The sequence below is a fragment of the Mauremys mutica genome, chromosome 15 (genome assembly GCF_020497125.1).
Source record: "Mauremys mutica isolate MM-2020 ecotype Southern chromosome 15, ASM2049712v1, whole genome shotgun sequence".
NCBI lineage: Eukaryota > Metazoa > Chordata > Testudines > Geoemydidae > Mauremys > Mauremys mutica.
The window spans coordinates 27,774,998-27,797,487 of NC_059086.1; the positions used below are offsets into that span (position 1 = coordinate 27,774,998).

Here is a 22,490-nt window from a genome sequence, read left to right on the forward strand (position 1 = left end):
TATCAAATTTTGACTTTTCATCCTGATTCCATATGAAAATAAAATTTGAAATGTCAGAATTTCCTGCAGGAGAGAAATGACTTTTCCCTCCCGCCCCCCTGTTACTGGCCAGGGCTGAGCTGGGATACAATCTGTGATGTTGCACTCCATATGACTTTATGAAAATATGCTAATGAGTGTGAATATAATGTAATTGGAATATGCTTCATGCAAAAGGTCTCTGTCTGTTACAGCTTTCCCCCTACTCCATTTTGTTTCTTACAGCTGTCCCCTTACTCCATTTTGTTCTTGTTCTCCTTCTGTGGCCGCCCCTCCCTGGCTGTTAAGTTGTTTATCAGGGCCACTGCCCTGAGAGACCTCCTGATTATCGAGACCGTACCGAGCCCTCCTTGCTTCCTCTGATGTTGTTGCTGCTTCTGCCTTTGCTGCTGCCTTGGGGACTGGTAAGAATCCCACTGTAAAACTTTCTATACTTTTATTTCATTATTTTAGCTGCTGTCTCTGTTTCCCCAGCACACAGACTCAAGCTAAACCTTGGTCTGTGTCTTAAAACCTCTCTTAAACTCAGTGGCACTTTGCCGCTAAAAATAAGTTTGTGCCGCCGCTAAGCTCTGCTCCAGTGGGCTTTGCTTCGGGGCTCACTGCTTTCAGCCGTATCCACTGCTGCAGCCACCATCCCTTGGCTTCCTTGGGGGCTGCCTTGGGAGCTGTATCCTGGGCACATACCACTCTTCCCTCTGTAACTTCCCCATAGCATAAGGTGCACCATAGGTTTTGCTTTTTAGTCTAATAAGTCCTAGTTTGCTAAGATTGTAGCGCTTGTAAGTTTCACCTGCCTTGCTATAGTTTGCTGTTTTGTTGCTCCGTATAGTTGCTTGTTATAGTTTTGCTTAGAATTGTGATATTTGTTGCTTTGCCTAGTCGTTGGTTAAGATAGATTTTAAAAAGCCATTGCCTGGTTGTATTCTGTACCTGTTTTGTTACTTTGTACAAGCTGCTTGTCATTTTATATAAGTTTGATTAAGTTAGACAATAGATAAGGTTTTTGCTGCTTTAATTCATCTTCCTGCTGTCCTGATCTCTCCCTGAACTTTCCTGTGTCTGTTTTTCCCCCGCTCCAATCTCCCGCTCTGTGTACTTCTCCGTGTCTCCCTGTTGTAACCCTTTGCTGCTTTTTCCCCCGCGTCTGCATCACCCTCCGAACTTCCCAAACCCCTTGCTGCTTCTCCCCGTGTGTAACTTCCCAAACCCTTTGCCGCTTCTTTCCTTTTTTTGGGGGGGTGTCCGCTTGTTGCTTAAACCTCCCTCTAGCCCTTCTTTACACTTCTCTGCTGCCTCTCCCTGTATCCCCTGTGTTCGTGCTCCCGCTTCTCCGCTGCCACTCCCCTACCGAAGATCACCATCACACTGCTCCATTTGTCTTTACCCCGCTGCTCCGCAGCTTCCCTGAAGTGCTCTCTGCTGCTGCAACCTGTTTCTTCCCTCAGCCATCTCCCCCATTCTCCACGTGCCTTCCCATCGCTTGCATGTTCAGCGCCCTCCCCTCTTGCTGCTCCCAGACTCCCCTTACGTGCGCTCCAGCTGTTCTTGTCTCCCATACGTCCAGCCCGCAGGCTCCTGAAGACTGCTCTGGGCTTCACCCCGCAGGGCTTCAGAGTCTCTCGCTGCTTTCAGCTGCACTCTCCTCTCATCAGTTGCCCCTGATCATTCACTCCCCTCCCCACTCCTGTTTCTCGACTCAGCCTTTAGGTACACTCTTGCAGATTATCTGCTATCACAGCCTCACAAATTAAGTCATTAATTTTCTTTTATACTGTTACATTGCATAATTTCACTTATCACCCATATTGTATCATTGCATTGTGATTCACATTTTACTTGTGGTTATAACACCCCATTGGTTGCCTCCACTTTTCTGATATACTTTGTATTTGCATTGAAGCTACCATTTTACTTTGCATTTCTTTTGGGTACATTTTGCATTCCACACTGTATCTAAAGTTGTTCCTATATAAGGTTGAGTTGCTTATTGACTGTACTGTATCCCATTGTGCTGAACCCCACTTACTGTACCCCACTGTTAGAACTCCTACACTGTTCAATAAGAAGAACCCCCCCATCATAGTCTATTGTAAACACCATATACACCCCATCCCATCGTATTTCATTGTTAAATTCCCACCACTTCCTTTTTCCTTTAATAAAGAAATTAATTGGCACCCCACCTGTGTGGTAATTGCTCCCCAAGATCCCATATACCTGTGGGCAGGGACAGTCTCTTGCAAGGTATCATTACAAAGCTTATAATCTACTGAGTGTGTTCATCCTATTTGTATGAATGTATCATTCTTGTATCTAAAACTAGAAATATGAAGTATAACTCTGAAGTCCTATTGTAATTACGAAAAGTGTGGGCCATTAATGGTGGTTTAGAATCTTGCTGGCTCCCATTGACTAGGACACTTGATTGTACATGGCTCTGTTTACTTGCAAACCTTCCTGTGTTCCTGTGAGTGAGGCTGGGGTTTCACAGGACATGACCAGGTCACATGATACTGGAATCTATTTTAAACCTGGTGCTTTTCCATTTAGAAGGAGGGTTGGGAACCCAGAGAGAGACAAAAGATTCCTGTCTTGTGTCAAAGATATAAAAGGAGGTGGAACAGAAAAAAAGGGGCTGCCAGTCATGAGAAATCCCCTAGTTATCACTGGAGGTGGAACTAAGAAGGGCTGTACCAAGGGAAAGGATTAGGCCCAGACTAGGAAGAAGTCTAGTCTGTGAAAGAAGCTTATTGGAATATCCCTAAGGGTGAGATTTACCTGTATTCAGTTTCTTAATGTATGAGGCTTAGACTTGTGTGTTTAGTTTTATTTTTCATGGTGACTTACTTTGTTCTGTCCGTTATTACTTAAAACCACTTAAATCCTACTTTTTATACTTAATAAAATCACTTTTGTTTATTATTAAACCCAGAGTAAGTGATTAATACCTGGGGGAGCAAACAGCTGTGCATATATCTCTATCGGTGTATAGAGCTTTATACAATGTAGAACGGATTTATTTGGGGTTTGGATCCCATTGGGAACTGGGTGTCTGGGTGCTGGAGATAGGTGATCTGCTGAGTGGTTTTCAGTTAAAGTGTGCAGCTTTGAGGGCGTGGTTCAGACCCTGGGTCTGTGTTGCAGCATGCTAGTGTGTCTGGTTCAACAAAGCAGGGTTCTGGAGTCCCAAGCCGTCAGGGAAAATGGGCTCAGAAATAATATTAGCATGTCAGGTGACAATCCCAAGGGGGTCTCTGTGACTGAACCCATCACAGTCTCTCTCTCTCTCTCTCTCTCTCTCTCTCTCTCTCTCTCACACACACACACACACACACACACACACACACACACACACACACACACACACACACACACACACACACACACACACACACACACACATGCCACTCACAGGTTACGCTGAGGTGCTTAGCAGGGCTGAGGTGGGATTTGGTCACCCGTTTGTCACTGTTCTTCATCTCATAGACACAGGCATAATTTCCAGAGCTGCCACTGGACACCGTATGGTTATAGCCATAGGTGAACTTGTCCTCCAAACCCATCTGGGATGAAATCTCCTCCCCATCCTTAACAGAAGATGATGCAAGTGACTGGGGCCTGTGAGATCACAGAGCACTGGAGCTGCACAGAGCCCCCTGGTTGGGCAGACGTCTGGCTCAGGTAGAGGGTTGGGGCAGGGAGATCACCTGGGAAGGGGAATGGGCCAGAGCAGTCGGTGGCGTTGTTAGTGGCTCCCGTTTTAGGGGGAGCCCAGGGAGCATTTTGCCAAAGGAAGTTGGTTGCTGTGGAAGCAGCTTGCAGCTTCTAAGGGTCTGTCTACACTGAAGTTAAAAACCTGCAGCTGACCCGTGTCAGCTAATTTGGACTTGTGGGTTTCGGGCTCATGTACACAGCATGGTCCAGCGTCAAATTGCAGAGCAGGAGAAGCTCTACCTGCACAAGTGTCTGTCAGAGACACAGGCTGGGAAATAGGATGAGTGGGTTTCATTGATCTCACAGAGTGTCCCACCCCCTGCTGGGCCTGGACCCTGGGTTGAGTCCTGGGTCCCTCCTTCGGCCCAACCCCTGGGCAGAATTAGACCCATCTCCCAGCCCTGCAGGGGATATTGATTGAGCCAGATGCTGCGGGACTAGAGAGCAACTGGGTGCTGCTCAGTGACTCTCTGCACTCAGTCTGGCTCAGGATGAGCCGACAGCGCCCTGAGCATCTTCAGAGTCCCTTGTGCAGACACCTCTTCCCCCACCCAGCAGTGAGCTCTACCCGGCAGGGGTGTGGCACAGGCTGTGATGTGGGATTGAAGAACTTCTCACGCTGTGATATTTCTGGCCCAGCTGGTGTCTCTGTGGTTTGTTCTCTCCATCTCTGACATTCTCCAGGGGAGCCTGGCTCTGAAGCCCAAGAGTCGGGGGTCTGAGCAGTGACAGAGCGCAGGAAAGTGAATGAGGAAGTGATGTTTCCTGCCCCGCCAGCTCCCCACACAGAGGCAGCAGCTGGGGACATTTCCCCATCACTGCTCTCCCCATTTCAGCTCCTGCCCTGGTCTAGTGAAAGAGGCAGCAGGGAACCAATTCCAACTTATCGGAAATGGGGGCTGGGCCAAGCAGCAGTTGAGGGCAGGAGCAGCTTCCCCAGGGATGCCATGGGGGAAGGATGGGAGGGGAGATGGTCAGTGCTGTTGGGGAGGGGGCTATAGGCGTGCTCTATCCAGGGCCGGCTCCAGACCCCAGCGCGCCAAGCAGGCGCGTGGGGTGGCATTGTCGGGGCAGGGCGGCATTTGGCTCCGGCGGACCTTCCGCAGTCATGCCTGCGGGAGGTCCACCGGAGCCCGGGACGAGCGGACCTGCCACAGGCATGACTGCGGAGGGTCCCCTCTTCCCGCGGCTCCGCTTGAGCTCCCGCAGGCATGACTGCGGCGGGCGCGCTGGTCCCGCGGCTCAGACAGAGCTCCCGCAGGCATGCCTGCGGATGCTCCACCGGAGCCGCAAACCAGCGCACCCGCCACAGACACTTCTGCCCCAGCCGCGGGACCGGGGAAGGGCGGCGAAGCGCGCTGCCCTGCTTGGGGCGCCGTAATTTATAGAGCCGCCCCTGGCTCTATCTTTAGCTGTGGAAAGACATTCAGCCCCCTGAATTAGTGGCTGGGGTTAGAACCTGGTTGACAATTTTCCCAATGAAAAATCTGATTTCTCTGAAATCAAGATTTGCTGATGGCAGCTGGGAATGATCCTGCAAAAGAATGGTCCTGCGGTTCTACCACCAGGAGCTGTGACCAGCCATGACTACAGTGACCCAAACACCTTCTTACACAGTCTCATTTAATCTCAACAGCAGGAGCCAGGCACAGCCAGAGAACAGGGTTTCACACAGTAAAGGGGCTCCCTGCAAGTCTACCTCATCCCTAGACCTAGGCAGCCTGTCCTACCCCAGGCCCTCACCTCTGGGGGTGGGGCCATCTGGTCCCCGGTGTCTCTGCCTGTTCCCTCGCTGTCCTTCAGGGCATCTCTCAGTGCAGCGCGAGGTCTCTATTCCCTCCTGTATCCCTGAGACTGGTTAACGGGTGAGGTGGCTCAGCAGGGGGCGTGGATGGCTCTGTCTGTCTCTTATCCCTTGCAGTGTTTGCCAGGAGGTTTAGGGGGCAGCAAACCCCTGCTTGAATTAACCCCTTGTGTTCTGCACAACAGTCAGACAAACAGAGCAAAGTTCCAAGGTTATTACAGGGCAGCCCCAATCCTGTCACACCCAGTGATTCTCAATTTGTTCCCCTAAGACCCACCTGCCTCCCCACCCATGGCAACCAGTGTCCCACCTGTGCCGGAAATCCGATTGCTGGCTGCTGCCCCGGTAGACTTGGCTGGTTTGCGCATGGCCTACACCAGGAGAAAGGGGTTTTCACACCATAACATCTCCCTGGGGTTCATTTCCACCAGCTACAGGGACGTGAAATGCCCATGGCAAAAAGGTGGCCCTGTCCCCACTAAGAGCTGATGAGTAGAGCACAGCTTGTCCCAGCCAGCTCATCGCACTCACACCTGTTACCTAGCTGGACACAGCATTTGCGGGAGGCACTGCTAGGGCTCCCCACCCCCTGCCCCCCATTCACTGCTGGGTCTCATCACAACCTTCAATAAACTGACAGCCAGGCCCTAGGGTTTAAATGCAGCACACCCAGCCGTAAAGCCAGACATGGTGCACAGAGGCATTGGAATCACACTTTACAGCTTCACACCACAGCCACAGGCTAAAAACTTACTTTTATTTGTTTTAAACCAAAGCTGAGATTCTCCCACAATCCCAGGACTCCAGGAGCTGGGGCTTTATCATGGGACTTGGCAATGCTGCACTGGCAGCCTGTTCCCCTCCTGCACCCCAGCATCCTCACTACAATTTCCAACAGCATCTGAACTTCCCTTGTTCCATGAGAAGCTTCTGCAGCATCTTCCATCATCCCTGGTGCCCATGAGACCACACAGCCCTGCCAGAGCCAAGGGGAAGTTAGGGGGGGCGGAGTACAGCTCAGTGTGAGGCTATCACAACCCAGTCTGATACACAGAGAGCCCGATCCTGTCACTCACTCACATGGCCTGAGGCTGGCAGGAGCAGGGTGTGTATCTGCAATAGGAGTTAGTCAGTACCATTGTGAGACCCTTCCCCTCTGTATCCCCCCCACTGGTGTGTATTGAATTTCCTACATTTAATGGTCAAGTTAATACAGTTCAATCCAAATAGCACATTCTGATTTAATTGGGGGTTGGGTCAAAGGGTTATCATGCATTCCTGTGGTTTTCCTTTGAGTTGAGGGGGAGAAAACATCTGATGTGTCACCATTTCCCTGCATTCCCTGTCAGGTGAGGTTCTTTCCCAGGTGTCGGCGTTTGTGTCTGATTCCCGCATTGTATTTCCTGGCCCTGGTATCCCTGGAACAAGAGTCAGCTCCAGAGACCCCTTGGGTGTCAAGTTCTGAGTGTTTTTCTCTCCAGACCTTGAAGGTTTAGCATTCCTTTTCCCCCTTCTGTTTGCCAGGGCTCCAGCTCTGTTTTATCCCTCTTCTCTTCAGGATGGGGAAGTGGTTTTGGATATTTTTGTTCTCTGATGTGCTGTTTCCTTTCACATCCCCATCGGTGAGAGCAGGATGATGTCCATGTTTCTCAGGTAGCAGATGGCCCTGTGTTGTTTCTTGCCCCTTGGGGTAGAGCTGTAACTAGCTATTTCTGCACCCGAGCAAGAGTATAAAATTGCACCCTCCCCCCTCCATATAATTTCCTAGAGTGGCACGGCCGCCCTTTTTTTTTGTTTTGCTTCTCTGGTCGCCCTGTGTCCTTGATTTTTTTTTTTTTGTTTCACCGATGACTTTCAGGGCACCACAGTAGGGGGAGTGGCATGGAGGAGGGGAGCGCCCTGCTGGGACTGGCAGGCCCGCTGACAGATGACTTTCAATTCACCTGCAGGAGGGGCAGTGTGGAGCCCTCCCGGCAGGTGGTGTGGCAGGACGGGCTGAGTGGTGAGCACTCTGGCTGAAGGAAGCCCTGGCTGCCCCCCTTCTCTTTCTCCCCCTCACTCCCTCCCCTCCCCCCCACTAGCTGGGGCGTGCACTCTGCTGCCTGGGGCATGTCTGCAGCGCAGGGAGTCCTGCTAGCCAGGGTGCAGCCACTGCCCACCCAGAGGCTCGCCAGCACAGCTGGGGGAGGCAGCCCTGAGCCGCCAAGTAAGTGGCACCGAAAGTTTGCGCCTTGGTATTTTTTTTTTTTTTTTGGTTCGCCACTCTGGCCGCCCTGCATGCTGGTTTTTTATTTGTTTTGTTTTGTTTTCATTGTTGTTGCTTCGCTGCTCCAGCTGCTCTTTTTTTCATCTTTTTCTGTGCCCCTCAGCTTTGGGCACCCGGGGCAAGTGCCTCACTCACCTCGCCCTTGTTACGGCACTGCCTTGGGGAAAGGGGGCTGTGCTGGGGGTGTGGGATCTTGTCACAGGGTGTTTTACTCACTGCAGGCTGGTGCCCCCTTCTGGCAATTCTGGGAATTAGCTCCACCTCATTCAGTATCCACTTTCTACCATTGCTGCTCTCCTCCCGCTCACGGTGTCACGGTACAGCCATTTTGTGACTCGGCCCTTCAGACAGATCACTCTGTGATTTCCATTTCCAGGGGAGTCTCTCAAAGTTGCTCTCCTCCAGCAGCATCAGGCAGTCCTCACACCTGGCCCTGAGTAGTGACTCCCGCAGTGACTCAGTCATTCTGTTCACTGCCCCACACCGCCACTCTGCAGTGGTAGGTAAGGAAACCCAGGCCTGCCCTCTACTCTGGGTTCCAGTCCAGAGCACCACAGTGAGCAGTTAAGGTCTGTGTCTACACTAACCTTACTGCTATTGCCCCTGGACTCCTTCCTACCATGCTGCTTCCCTGCCTGCTCCCTTACCTCAGGGACAGGGACTGCAGGCTTCTGCCCTGCTGCTCTCTTACAGTTGCCAGACTCCTAGCTTTATAGAAGCATCACCTGTCCCCCCCTTCCCCCTGCGAGTGAATTTCCTCCTAATTAGCTCCCTCCACAGAGCCTAAATTTTCCCCCTTCACAATTTAATTGGCTGATTGGGCCGCTTGGCCCAGTTCAACTCTTGCAGGGTCAGTGTGGGGAGCACACCCCATCATAGATCTCCCCATCTAGCAGCCACACTAACCCCTAATTTCTGGGGGAAATCCCAGTCGCTGGGGGGGCAGATGCTGAGGGGTTTTCTCAGGTCCCTCCCCACAGCATGACCAGGGCTGAGGAAGGGGAACAATCTCTCAGAACCTTCCACAGGAATCTCCAGGATAAGGGCCATTGAACTGACATTATAGAATGAGAGACTCTCCCCTTCTAGATCCAGATACACCCCAACCACTGTCGGTGTCACACCCCAGCTCTGGATCACAGTGTTGGCCTCCCTGGGGTGATACTGCCCCCCAGATCTCCCTAGAGCCCAGCACCCCCACTCAGGGGGTCTCTCCAGCCTCTCCTGTCTCACTCTGCCCCTCACAGACTCACTCAGCACCCCCAGCTCCCAGTCCAGGCTGTCCCCCACCATTATCTCCCAGTACCACCTGCAAATCCTGCCCTCCCCACCATAATCCCTCCTGGACACAAACCCCTCTCTCCCCACAACGATCAGAGCCCCATAAAGGGCAGCTGGCTCTGGGGAGGGGGGGTTGTGCTGGACTGTTCTGCCATCTGAAGACACAGTGAGTTCAGGGTGTTTGCAACTCGGATCCAGGGTGACAGGAACTGGGGAGAAAGACCAAAACAACCCCATTATCCACAAGTCAATCAGAGACCCCACAATCCCGGGATTCTACCTGGGAGATCCGGGGGGAAGGGGAGAGCTCAGTTCTGCTCCCTGCCAAAAAGATTCCATGACCCACTCAGCACAGGCCCAGTGTCTCTGCCCTGCTGTGTGACATGGGGAGGGTGGAAGGGGCTTCCCTGCCCTGTGTCCTTGGAGTGTCCAAATCCCACTGCAGTGAGAAGGGCAGATAACTGGCCAAATTCAGTCTGCGCGGCTCACTCCAGACACAGCCCCGTGTCCACCTGTTCCCAAGTCACCTGCTCTGCAGGGCAGGAGAAGGCAGAAGTGTCAGCTCAGACAGAGGCAGGAAGGTGGCTGCTTAGGCCTTTACCTTGGCAGGACGGGTCTGTATAGATAGCTCAGGGCCTGGTGGGAGATCCCAGTGCTGCAAGCGAGGGGTGAGGGGCAGAGGGGCACTGAGAAGAGATTGAGTCCGGCTGAAGGGGCAAGGGAAGGTCAGAGAAGGAGTTAAGGGCCAGATCCCGGCATTAGGCATTGGGGTGGCTAGTTGGACTGGATCCAGCCATGGGTTCCAGGGAGCTCGAGGGCTGTGCTGGACCAGGCCCCTGAGCTTGTTGGGATATGGAGGGAGCCGGAGTAGGGGATTGGGCTCCTTGTAGCCTCTTACTCCCCCCTGCACAGGATCTGTCCCTGGCTGGCGTTAGGGCTCTGAGGGTCCATGGAAGGTGTCAAGAGGGTGAAGACTGCAGGCTGCAGTGGGAGGGCTGAGTGGCGCTGTTGGGGGAGCTGACGGGGTAGGGATCATCACTGAAGGACCAATGAGAGATTGGGTGGGGGGCTCAGAACTAACTGAGGGGGGGATTGCGAGGGAGCTGCCTAGAAGTGAGACTTATAGCTCAGGGCAGTGAGTTCAGCACCATTCGTGGCATCCAGCCGTGCCCTGCCTGCCCCATGGGGACCCCACACCTCTGACAGCTCAGCTATGTAACGCTGATACCACTAACCCCAGTGCGGTGTCTGCTCAGCACCTCGCAGCCCCACTCACCCATGCAGCTCCGAGCCCTCCTGAACTCTGCAAGGGAAGAGGAACAAACATGGTCAGGGGCCCGGCAAATGCGGGGATCTCGCTTCCACAGGAGATGCGGTTCTGGGAGAGGGGTAACTGGCAAATAGAAAGGAACCGAGTGATGTGAAATGTGACATGAAAACACATTCTCTTACCTAGCTCTGTGACTGCCCTGCCTGAAATGGAAAGAGACGGAGTTATTCGCTGTCATTTAGGCAGAGGGCTCAGTTCTGGGTGTTGCTCTGTGACCATGTGATCGCTTTACATGTGGTTCATGGGCCCTTGCTGCCAAAGGAGAAATGTCTCATCTGTGTGAGGTGAGAGACAGGCCCTTTCACCCCAGAGACCAGAGATCTCTGCTAATAGCAATGACCGGCTCTCAGGGATGCCGTTATACTGTCTCTTAGTAGCTGGGATTGGAGCAAATGTTGTTCTCAGTGACACTGCTGTAAATCCACAATAACTCCATGTTCTTCACTGAAGCGAATCTGGGTCACCCCAAGCAGAATCCAGGCCTGTAAGAAGCTGCTGTTTGGCTGTGTAGTTTGCCAGCAGACTCGGAGATTTTAAAGGGAGACTGACAGGTGTGACAGGGTTGGGCCAGATGGCTACAGAAGAGTGATCCTATTGGGATCCAGGATCTACAGGAAAGTGATTTTTTTTTATCCCACCCTCTGGACCCCAAGCATTAACAGCATGTGGGAATGAGGTCAAAGGTCAAGCCAACACCCATCTTAGGCAGTGATCGCATCACACAGTCCCTGCTGAGCAAGTTCACAGTAGCTCAGTACTTGGATGGGAGAGACTGAAAGAACAGCTGGATGCTGCAGGCTGTCTGACTTGAAAGGAGGCTCTCTCTCTGCAATGGGGCCAGCAATGACTCAGCAGCCAGAGGTACCATTTTTGGGAAGTATCAGAGGGGTAGCCGTGTTAGTCTGGATCTGTAAAAGCAGCAAAGAGTCCTGTGGCACCTTATAGACTAACAGATGTTTTGGAGCATGAGCTTTGTGGGTGAATGCCCACTTCGTCAGACGCATGTTTGGGAGGAATCATCTAAGCCAGGTCCAAGACCACTCCTGACCCGATATGAAGGCCCCACGTAGCCGCATGTTATAAAGCCTCAGTGTGACACACAACAGGAGGAAAGCAGCAAGGGCAGCCCAGGCACTGCTGTCTGGAGGATGGATGGCCTGGCTCCAATTACTGTGTGCAGGTGGCCCAAGCTTCCCTGTGTCATTGTGAGCCCCCCTCCTGTCTCCTATTAAGTCAGTTGCCAGCCCAGAACAGGTGCCGCGGCACTGCCCCAGTGGTAGCTGCCTTCCAGGCCATGGCAGAGCCAGCAAAGCTTGGGACACGGGGGCAAGTCACCCGGCCCCAGTGGGAGCAACAAGCATCGTGGATGTTCTGGGCTTCACACATCACCGCCAGGCCCGTGACCCCCAGGAAATGCCCCAGGCCCAGCAATGCATCTCACTGGGAGAGTGATAGAAGGCAGATATATTAGCCCCAGGTTAAGCAGGTCTCTTTTCCCTGGATAAGGTAACAAGGGTAGTTGCAGAACAATCAGGAACTTGCTGGAACCAATTAAGGCAGACAGGCTAATTAGGACTCCTGGAACCAATTAAGAAGCTGCTAGCATCAATTAAGACAGGCAGGCTAATCAGGGCACCTGGTTTAAAAAGGATCTCACTTCAGTCAGTGAGGGGCATGTAAGGAGCTGAGAGTGAGAGGACATGCTGCTGGAGGACTTAGGAGTACAAACGCTATCTTGCATCAGGAAGAAGGTCTTGTGGTGAGGATAAATAAGGTGTTGGGAGGAGGCCATGGGGAAGTAGACCAGGAAGTTGTAGCTGTCTCACCGGTGTTACAGGAGACACTATAGACAGCGGTGATCCACAGGGCCCTGGGTTGGAAACCAGAGTAGAGGACGGGCCTGGGTTCCCTCCATCCCCTCAACTTCCTATTAGATACAGGAGGAATTGACCTGGACTGTGGGTCCCACCACAAGGAAGGTCCCTGGCCAGTCCCCGGACCCATTAGGTGGACCAGCAGAGACTGCGGGGATTGTTCTCCTCCCTTTCCCCATGCTGGCCAGTGACGAGGTTAGCTGAGTGAATGGCAGGTTTGAGCCACTAGCAAAAGAGGCCAAACTGAGGGCTGCCATGAATCTCTGAGGTGAGCAAATCCACCAATAAGTGCAGGACCCACCAATGCAGAGGAGGAACTTTGTCACACAGAGTAAAAATCAGGCTGGGATTTGCAGAGCAACTAACCTTGATGGGACACACTTGTCTGGATCTATACAGCTCTGATGTTCTCAATCCTTCCATCTAAGGATAATTTCTTTTCTGTGTTACTAACAGCCCTTTAGAGCATCTAAACTGCACACTCCAGGTGTAACTAGGGGATGGACATGCCAATGATTGGGGCTCACATCTGGGATCTGACCTTGGCAACAAAGCATGGAAACAGGAGCCTGAGTCTGGTCTCCTGCTCATCTCCATGTTCCTGGAAATGGCCCAGAAGAGCCTGCACTCCAGCAGTCATCTATAGAAAGCAGCTGGCCCTCTTCTCCTGCATCAGCACAATGTGATTGGCATTGGATTGTCAAAGGCAAGGTGACACCTGTCTGTCTATCCACACAGGAAAACATGTAAGCCTGTGTCTGCTACAGAGAGCTCAGATTGCTTCAGTGGGACTGGGGTGACTCTAATGTGACTCTGATTTTGGCATAAAGTGTTAATGCAGTCCTGCCCTGTATTGTTGGTGCTTTTGGATTTGCTCAGCACTGTGTGTGGCTGGGAGCCTCTGCCCGGAGGCTCTAATGTGGAGGTGGATGAACTTACCGAGCCTCTCACACAGCTCCTGGCATTCTGGGGAGAGAAGAAAAAGAGACTGTGATGGGTTCAGTGTGGGTTGTTTTGAGCAGAGTGACATGGGGCTGTTCCAAATTTGGGGTATGTCTACACTGCAGCTGGGACCGAGCTTCCCAGATTGGGCAGACAGAGACATGCAAGCTCTGCTGGAGTTAGAGCACTAAGAGTAGCAGGGTAGTCAGGGGTAGCACATGCAGTGGCAGAGCTACCCTAAGCCACTGGCTATGCTACCTTCCAGCCACACTGCTATTGTTAGTGTACTAATTCAATCAGAGACAGTGTGTCTCTGGGTATTGGAGCTGAAGCGTAGACATCCACATGAAGAGATGTGGAGTCAGGTCCTGTCCAGGCTCTCATGGGAACAAGGTGAGTGGTGGGTCCCATCAGAATTCACCTCAAAGAGCCCATACAGAGTGCACCAGAGATAGGAGGCTCTGTTCATCTGTGATCCAGGCCTATGCTGTGGGGGTAGGGTGTGGGGAAGAGGACAGGACTGAGGATCTCAGGGCTGAGCTAGCAGAGAGGTAGTGGTTGGTCACTGAGGGACACTGGCAGAGCTGTGTGCATGCGGGCAATCAAGCACTGGGATAGCAGGGATTTTGCAGGTCAGAATTATGAACACTACCCCATAGTTTGTCCTACAGGGATGTGATTTGCAGCAGGTGCCAAAGTGCTGCACTGTGACTGTTTTGTGGGAACGTTGCTGGTGCTCACTAAACAGTACCTAGTTTGCACTAACATAGTCCTCTTCAAATATGACTATGTTAATGCGGAACCTTTAGTGCACACACACAGCATGCACATGGGGGTGTTACGGCACAGCAATTTGACGTGACATTCACAGTCACCCCGGTAATCTGAACTGTTGGGCAGTATAGACCATGCTTGAGTCTTGCCACTCCACCTGCCTTAACTTTGCTCTCCATTGTTAAGGGTGATACTGAAATCTGAGCTGCAAACTCTGCAGTGTTTGTTTTTGCCCAGGGCAGGAGGGATGATCATTAAGGTGACTGAGGTCCATACAGTGTGTGGTGATTTTTCTTTCTCGTCACAGTGTGAAAGTGCAGACACACGTTCACTAGAGGTTTAGCCAAGTACCTGATTCCAAAGCAACCCTCTCAGTCTCTGAAATGGGAAGAGAAAAGAGTTAGATCCAGTGACACACATTGGCTGGTGCTGTACACTCCCTAGCTACTGGAGTGAGTCACACAAATCCCAGCGCCACACTTCCAGCCCCAGATCCAGAGCTGGCAGGTTTGACAGGAGCAGGGCGGGTGGTTAGTGATATGCACCAACACACAGGAAACCTGGGGGAGTCTCTCACTCCTTAGCTCTCGTCTACACACACACTTTCATCAGTTTAACTAATTAGGTTTCAAAACATGCCTTGAGTTACACTGGTGCAGGTCAGTGTGTAGTGCAGGCCTTGGGCTGGTGCAGCAGGGCTAGTAGAACAATGGGGTGGGGTCAGTTACTTCACAGTGACCCCTCTAGCTAGTTACAGAACAGCACTGATTGCTAGGGGAGTCCCATCCAGCCCTCCTCAGCTGTAGGAATGGTGGCAAAGAGAGCAAAGGAGATGAAAGAGGGGGTCCACCAGACTTTTCTGGCTTATGATAGCTGTGAGAACCCTAGTCGCTGTGCTGGCATGTTGTATCCATTCTCTCTCCCTTTCAACTGTATTTCTCTGCATGTCTGTGCAGTGCCCAGCAGAACAGGTTGGCACCTCTCAGCACCATCACAATGCGAACCAATATTGTTACTAAATATTGAAAAATTCACAATGGAATAAATCAGACGTGGAATTTAAAACCTGGTGCTTCTTTGTCTATTAGCACAGCTCAAGAGAGTGAATGTCACAGATTCATAGAGTTTCAGGCCAGAAGAGACCATTAGATCATCTAGTCCGACCTGCTGTGTATCACAGGCCAGAGAATCTCACCCAGTTCTTCCTGCACTGAGTCCAGTAACTCGAGTTTGACTACAGCACCTTCCAGAAAGGTGCCCAGTCTGGATCTGATGCCATCAAGAGATGGAGATATCATGACTGCCCTGGGGACCTTGTGCCAGGGGTTAATCACCCTCCCTGCATCCTGTGCATTTGACAGTCACAGTGATGAAATCACCTCACAGAGCATCATTGACCTTATAGTGTCCTTTCTTTTAAGGAGAGACACTGAGCAATTCCCCAGGATTAGTGGGACAGAATCTGACCCAGATTTGGTCACTGAAAACCAATTTACCTGCTGCAGCCACATGCAAGGAAGCACTGACAGTTGAGTTTTTGCTGCAAAATGCACATTTGCCAACCTGTTAACATCAGTATGTATGAGAACGTGGGGGAAGATGAGGAATCACTAGACAGAAACCTCCTGGCTCCATCTCTTTCATTGCACTGGGCCCACAGATAATACCAAGTGTCACAGAGCTCACATATCTCAACAGACAGAGCAAGAGATACAGCAGCAAAACCTACCAAGGTTTAATAGACGCTCCTCTTCAGAGCGTTTCTTCAGAGAGGCCCTTTGCTTTGCTGTGAGACAGATAATCAGACATGGCAGTGAGACAGGGAAGGAAGGGGAAATGCTGCACAACACACTAATACAGGTGGGGGTGGGGACTCTGGTGTGTTTGGTTGGTTGGTTTATTTCCTAAAACCAACAAAAGGTAAATACCTGAACAATAAAATGCTCCCATGCCCCAGCCCAGTGCCCTCTAGGGCTGGGCTCTAAATATGCAAATAACACATTCCCATTACCTGAGTATCCAAGATATGCACAAGCTCCAGCAGCAATGAGAACCAGAGTGAAAATCACCCAGAATGCAGCCAGCCAGGGAGACACATGGGGGAATATGTCACCTGGCAAACAAAGAGCACAGTGTGTAAGGAGCACGGTCCCATCCTAGAACTGGAGAATGAGGTTTTCTAGTTGGCTTGACAGCTGAGTCCTGGCTCAGGGATCCCCAGAAATTCACAGTACTGAAGGGAACGTTCCCTCCATGCTCAAATCACAGCTGCACATGGGAGCCACCGGAATCAGAGAAGCCAGCACAGCATCAGTCCAATAACCAGGAATCTGCTATGCCCAAATCTCTCCCACTGCTACAAGCCAACAGCTAGAGACTCTGTACCCAGCCTGCCTAGCTCTGCCTGCACCAGCTGGCTGTTCAGATGATCACTGTCATACAGCTCCCAGTTCTCAGTCACCATCTCCAGTCCAGATAAGTTCAGCAGAGAACATTTTTTCCCCTAGTTGGTCCCAGTGTGATATGAGTTCATAGAAGTGGCATGTGGCACTTCTTTTCTGCGTTGTGATGTATAAAAGGGGCTTGAAATGTAATATCTTCCTACTTTTTTAAACCTAAAAACAATCTGGCCTGTCAACTAAGAAATTAAGTCTACCTAAGTTACGTCAATGTACAGCTATTGCAGTAATTTCATCGTTTTTGCATATCCACACTATGCTTCTTGTGTCAGTGGTGCACGTCCTCACCAGGAGCACTTACACCAATTTAACTGTCAGTGTGGAGCATTGTGAGACAGCTTCTAAAAGGCAGCAACAGTTGATGTAAGCATCACAGTGTCGACCTAACTGCATTGGCCTAAATGCTACACCTCTTGTGGAGGTGGAGTTATTAAGGCCTTGTCTACACTACAGAGTTTTGTCGACACACGTTACTGTGACAAAGCAGTTCTGGCGGGACCCAACTGAGAGTGCCAATTCAGGACAAATTGCTTAAAGTAGGGCAGTTACAGCCGAAGGCTGGGGTTTTTCCACCTCTAAGGCAAACCAAACCAGCCAGACAAAGAGGACTTTGGTTTCATCCCACTGGCTAACCACAAGGCACAAGTAATTTCCTTAGACACTCCAGTTTCCCAGTATCACCACAAGTGCCACTCGTCCTGGGGATAACGTCACAGTTACACCAATGATTAAAAAGCACTATAATTACATAGCTCATGCATGTTCAAACAACACTCCTTCTGTTGATGGAGTTTGTCCACAGCGGGAGCTCTAGCATCGACAGTGAGAGCAGTGCACTGTGGGTAGCTATTGCACTGTGCAACTCGCCCCCGACTTGCATCTGAAGAAGTGGGTATTCACCCACGAAAGCTCATGCTGCAGAACGTCTGTTAGTCTATAAGGTGCCACAGGATTCTTTGTTGCTTTTACAGATCCAGACTAACACGGCTACCCCTCTGATACTCGCCCCCTTCTGCAGCTAGGACTTGTGGGAAGACAAAGTGGATCACAGTGCATCACAGGTGCAGGCTCATTGTGCCATGGTGCAGTTTGTTTGTTTTTTTGTCCCATCATTCCATGAGTTTCCAGCTCTGTTTTGTGTCATTATCCAAATGGTCCCTGTTTACTGTATGCCTGCCATCTCTGTATGAAAGGATAGATCCTGCACTGCTCTCCACTGTTGTGGTCACTGTTATGAGCACATTGCGGATGGTCGTGCAGTATGTCCTGAACTACCAATCTGAACAGGAATCCCAGGTGCCTGACCTGCCATGTGCCATGGAAAGAAACAACACCAGATTAACTTTGACATTCATGGAGCAGCTGCACGTGGTGGGTGGTCGCTTTTGGGCTCGGAAAACAAGCATTGAGAGGATTGTTATGTAGGTCTGGGATGACGAGCAGTGGCTGCAGAACTTTCAAATGTGCAGTCATTTTCCTGGATCTGTGTGCAGAGCTCGCCCCAGTACTGCAGCACAAGGACACCAAAATGAGAGCTGCCTTCTCAATTAAAAAGCATGTGGCAATCGTTGTGTGTAAGATGGTAACTCCAGGCTGCTACTGGTCAGTCACGGATAAGTCTGGAGCTGGGAAGTCCACTGTTGGGGCTGTGTTAACACAAGTGTGCAGGGCCATTAATCACATCCTGCTACAAAGGACTGTGACACTTGGAAATATGCTTGAAATAGTGGATGTCTTTGTGGCAATGGGATTCGTTAACTGTGGCGGGGCAACAGATATCCAAGTTTTGGCCCAGGATCATCTTGTGACAGAGCACATCAATAGAAAGGAGTAGTTCTCTATGGTATTGCAGAATTGTGGATCACTGTGGGAGTTTCACTGACATCAATGTGGGGTGGTCAGGGAAGGTGCATGGCACATGCATCTTCAGGAACACTGGCCTATACAGAAAGCTGCAAGCAGGAACTTTCTTTCCAGACCAGAAGATTTAAATGGGTGATGTTGAAATGCCCATAGTGATCTTGGGAGACCCAGCGTACCCTTACTCCCACGGCTCATGAAACCTTATACTAGAAACCTGGACAGCAGCAAGGAGTGCTTCAACAATAGGCTGAGCAGGTGCAAAATGACCATGGAATGTGTGCTGGGCAGATTAAAAGCGCGCTGGCACAGCCTTTATGGCAAGTTAGACCTAAATGAGGAAAATATTTCCGTGGTCATAGCAACCTGCTGTGCACTCCATAATAGTTGTGAGGCTAAGGATGAAACATTTCCCTCAGGGTGGAGCATTGAAGTGGATCTCCTAACAGCTGATTTTGAGCAGTCAGATACCAGGGCTATTAGAGGGGCACAACAAGGGGTTATTTGAATCAGGGAGGCTTTCAGGCACCATTTTGACAATGAGCACCAGTAATGTGTCTTTCTATACAGCACTCTGCCATGCTTTCTTAACTTGCCAACTTGAATGAAATTTTGATGATTCCTGACTGTGACTTAGTCTGAAAATGATCCAATTGACACTGTGTATTAATTCCAGCAGCAATCTCCATGTGTAGGAGATAAATAGAGATTGATTATCTTTCAGAGATTTTTCTTCTTCTTCTTTTTCCTTTATGCCACACTTCCTGGTGATGGTCACAGTGACAGCATGGAGAGTAGGGGGGATCAGACCTCCTTTTCCTTCGCAACAGGTTCCAGCTCCTCCTGGGTCATTGTGCAGCATTCCCAGGCCAGCCAGGAGATATAATCCCTTCAGCATGTTCTGAGTTGACCTTGGGGGCCACTGCCCAGTGGGATGTGCTTGGTAGAGTTCAAACAGGATCCTGCCAGGAGGCGTCCTTATCAGGTGCCCTAACCACCTCAACTGGCTGCTCTCGATCCGGAGGAGTAGCTGCTCTACTCTGAGGCTCCTCCAAAAAGCCAAGCTTCTCACCCTATCTCAGAGAGTAAGCCCAGTCACCCTGCAAAGAAACCTCATTTCCAACACTTGTACCTGCAATCTCATTCTTTCAGTCATTACCCAAAGTTCATGACCATAAGTAAGAATGGGGATGTAGTGCAACCTGTAAACTGAGAGCTTCATCCAAGAACTCAGCTCCCGTTTCACCACTGCCACTGCTGCACCAATCTTCTGGTTGATCTCACATTCCTGCTTACCATCACTCATGAACAAGACCCCTAGATATTTGAACTCTTCCACTAAGGGCAGCTGCTCCCCCCCTTATCTGGAAAGACCAGTCCACTTTCTTCTGGGAAAGGATGCACTCTCCAGCTTGGCTGCACCTTGATATCCTGTTCTTGAAAATCATAAAGAGGAGTGGGGACAAGACACCCCCTTGGCGGAGTCCATCACCCTCCTTGAATGAACTCGACTTAATGCCATGAATCCGAACACAACTCTCACTCTGAGAACAGAGGGACCAGACTCCCTCAGACTCCCACAGCACTTCTCACAAGACATCTTGTGGAACATGGTCATATGTCTTCTCCAGGTCTACAAAACAAAGGAAAACCGGATTAGCAAACTCCCATGACCGCTCAAGTATCTGCAAGACACCAAAGAGCTGGTCCATTTTTTTCAAGAGTGGGATGGAATCCACATTGTTCCTCCTAAATCCAAGGTTCAACTAACAGGTGTAACCTCCTCTGCAGCATCCTGGCATAGGTTTTGCTGGGAAGGCTGAGGAATGTGATCCCCCTATAATTGGAACACACCCCCTGGTCTCCTTTCTTAAGCCTAGTTTGCCAGTCCAGAGATACTGCATCAGTTTTCTATGGAACATTGAAGAGGCGCGTTAACTATGACACCCCAACATTGTCCACTGCTTTCAACATCTCTGGGAAAATCTCATCCACCCCTGCTGCTTTATCGTTACGAAGGCACCTTAGCACCATATTGACCTCAGCATCCGAAATAGATCCAATCTCACTGGAGGTTTCCGGCACTGCCTCCTGAAAGGTGTGTGTCCATTTGTTTGAGGAGTTCTTCAAAGTGCTCGTTCCACCCCTTGACAATTTCCTCTGTCGAAGTAAGCAGTTTTGCTAAGTACAGCTTGAACAATGTCCCACCAATGCCTCCTAAGGCAACACATGGTTTGCCAGAGCACCTTTAAGGCCATACGCTAATCATTCTCCATAGTCTCTCCAAACTCCTCCCAAGCCTGGGCTTTCATGTCAATGACTGCCTCAGCCACAGCCCTCTTAGCCAGCCGGTACCTCTCATCCATAACATAAGTCTGGATTGCAAGCTTTGCTCAGAAAGCCTCCTCCTTCAACTTGAGCTTCCCTCATCACTGGAGTCCACCAGCGGGTTCTAGGGTGCCATCATGACATGCACCAACTGACTTCAGGCCACAGCTTTGCATGGTTGCCTCAATGATTGAGGCCCTGAACATGGTCCACTCGGACTTGATGTCTAAGTCCTTACCTGGAATGCAGGAGTACGTTTTTATTAAGTACCAATTAAGAACACACACAAAATGCTTGCTGGGAAGGGAGATAATAGTGAAGGGCAGTGTAGGCTCTCATAGCTGAATGTAAGTCAGTATTGGGCCAAAAGAAATCTGATGAGGTTCAAGAAGGGCAAGTGCAGAGTCCTGCTCTTAGGACGAAAGAATCCCATGCACTGTTACAGGCTGGGGACCAACTGGCTAAGCAGCAGTTCTGCAGAAAAGGACCTGGGGATTACAGTGGACGAAAAGCTGGATATGAGTCAACAGTGTGCCCTTGTTGCCAAGAAGGTTAACGGCATATTGGGCGATATTATTAGAAGCAATGCCAGCAGATCGAGGGAAGTGATTTTTCCCCTCTATTCGGCACTCATGTATTGCATCCAGTTTTGAGCCCCTCACTACAGAAATGATGTGGACTAATTGGAGAGAGTCCAGTGGAGGGCAATGAAAAAGATTAGGGGGCTGGGACACATGATTTATGAGGAGAGGCTGAGGGAACTGGGGTTATTTAGTCTGCAAAAGAGAAGAGTGAGGGGGGATTTGATATCAGCCTTCAGCTACTGGAAGGGGGGTTCCAAAGAGGATGGCGCTCGGCTGTTCTCAGTTGTGGCAGATGACAAAACAAGGAGCATGGTCTCAAGTTGCAGTGGGGGAAGTCTAGGTTGGATATTAGGAAAAACTATTTCACTAGAGGAGTGGTGAAGTACTGGAATGGGTTACCTAGGGAGGTGGTGGAATCTCTATCATTAAAGGTTTTTAAGGCAAGGCTTGACAAAGCCCACGCTGGGGTGATTTAGTTGGGGCTGGTCCTGCTTTGAGCAGGGGGTTGGACTAGATGACCTCCTGAGGTCTCTTCCAACCCTAATCTTTTTGATTCTATGAAGTCCAGCTATCATTTTGAAAGCTGTCTGAAGGGCTGGAGTGAACAAGGTACCAAGGCAGATTGGGATGTTGGAAGGACTGTGTGGGTGGAGATTGGGGATGGTATGGCAAGAAATTCTGTATTGGCGGCAGATGGGGGTGAGTATGCATGAATTTTGCCTGCCGCATGATTAGGGATGTCAGCATCTCCGTTTGGTCCTCGATCACTTCTATCATCTGATCCTCGCTGATTAAAATTCCCTCCTGGCTCTTCTTTCTGTCCTGCCTGTCTAATTTATAATTTTTATTTAAAGTCTCTCAATGCCCTGCATTCTTGTTTTTTGGCCTCTGATGATTGGAACACCTCTTGAAACATGTCCTCCTTGCTCCTCCTTAATCACTTCCTTATTTGGAGAAGGGGGTTCCCCTGAAGCCCACATCTGCAGAAGCACAATAAACAATAAACAGAAGCATGATTGTTAGTGCACTAACAGCATCAAATCATTATAGTAAAATATACCTTTTTAAAAATACGAATCAGTTTCTCACTGTCCCTTGGCAATCACAAAACTTGGTGAATGCCCTAAACATGGGTGAGTTCGGCCCGTGGGAAAAAGTTCTCTCATGATGGGGCGAAGGGTCTACCTGTTTTTTTAAGGAGGGTCACTGAAGACAATTAGGGACAAAATTGT

The 22,490-nt window shown here is 50.3% G+C and overlaps 1 protein-coding gene across 1 annotated transcript in view; it reads right to left on the minus strand.

Annotated features, from left to right (window-relative positions):
- LOC123350600 (butyrophilin subfamily 3 member A1-like) overlaps positions 1–22,490 on the minus strand; it is a 71,841-nt gene that overhangs the window by 36,480 nt on the left and 12,871 nt on the right. The window contains exons 4-11 of the mRNA XM_044989247.1: positions 16,039–16,140; positions 15,757–15,813; positions 14,379–14,405; positions 13,251–13,277; positions 10,560–10,580; positions 10,384–10,410; positions 8,733–9,316; positions 3,455–3,629 (exon numbers count right to left, since the gene is read on the minus strand). Coding sequence (XP_044845182.1) covers positions 3,455–3,629; positions 8,733–9,316; positions 10,384–10,410; positions 10,560–10,580; positions 13,251–13,277; positions 14,379–14,405; positions 15,757–15,813; positions 16,039–16,140 — 1,020 coding nt within the window. The remainder of the gene's footprint in view (positions 1–3,454; positions 3,630–8,732; positions 9,317–10,383; positions 10,411–10,559; positions 10,581–13,250; positions 13,278–14,378; positions 14,406–15,756; positions 15,814–16,038; positions 16,141–22,490) is intronic.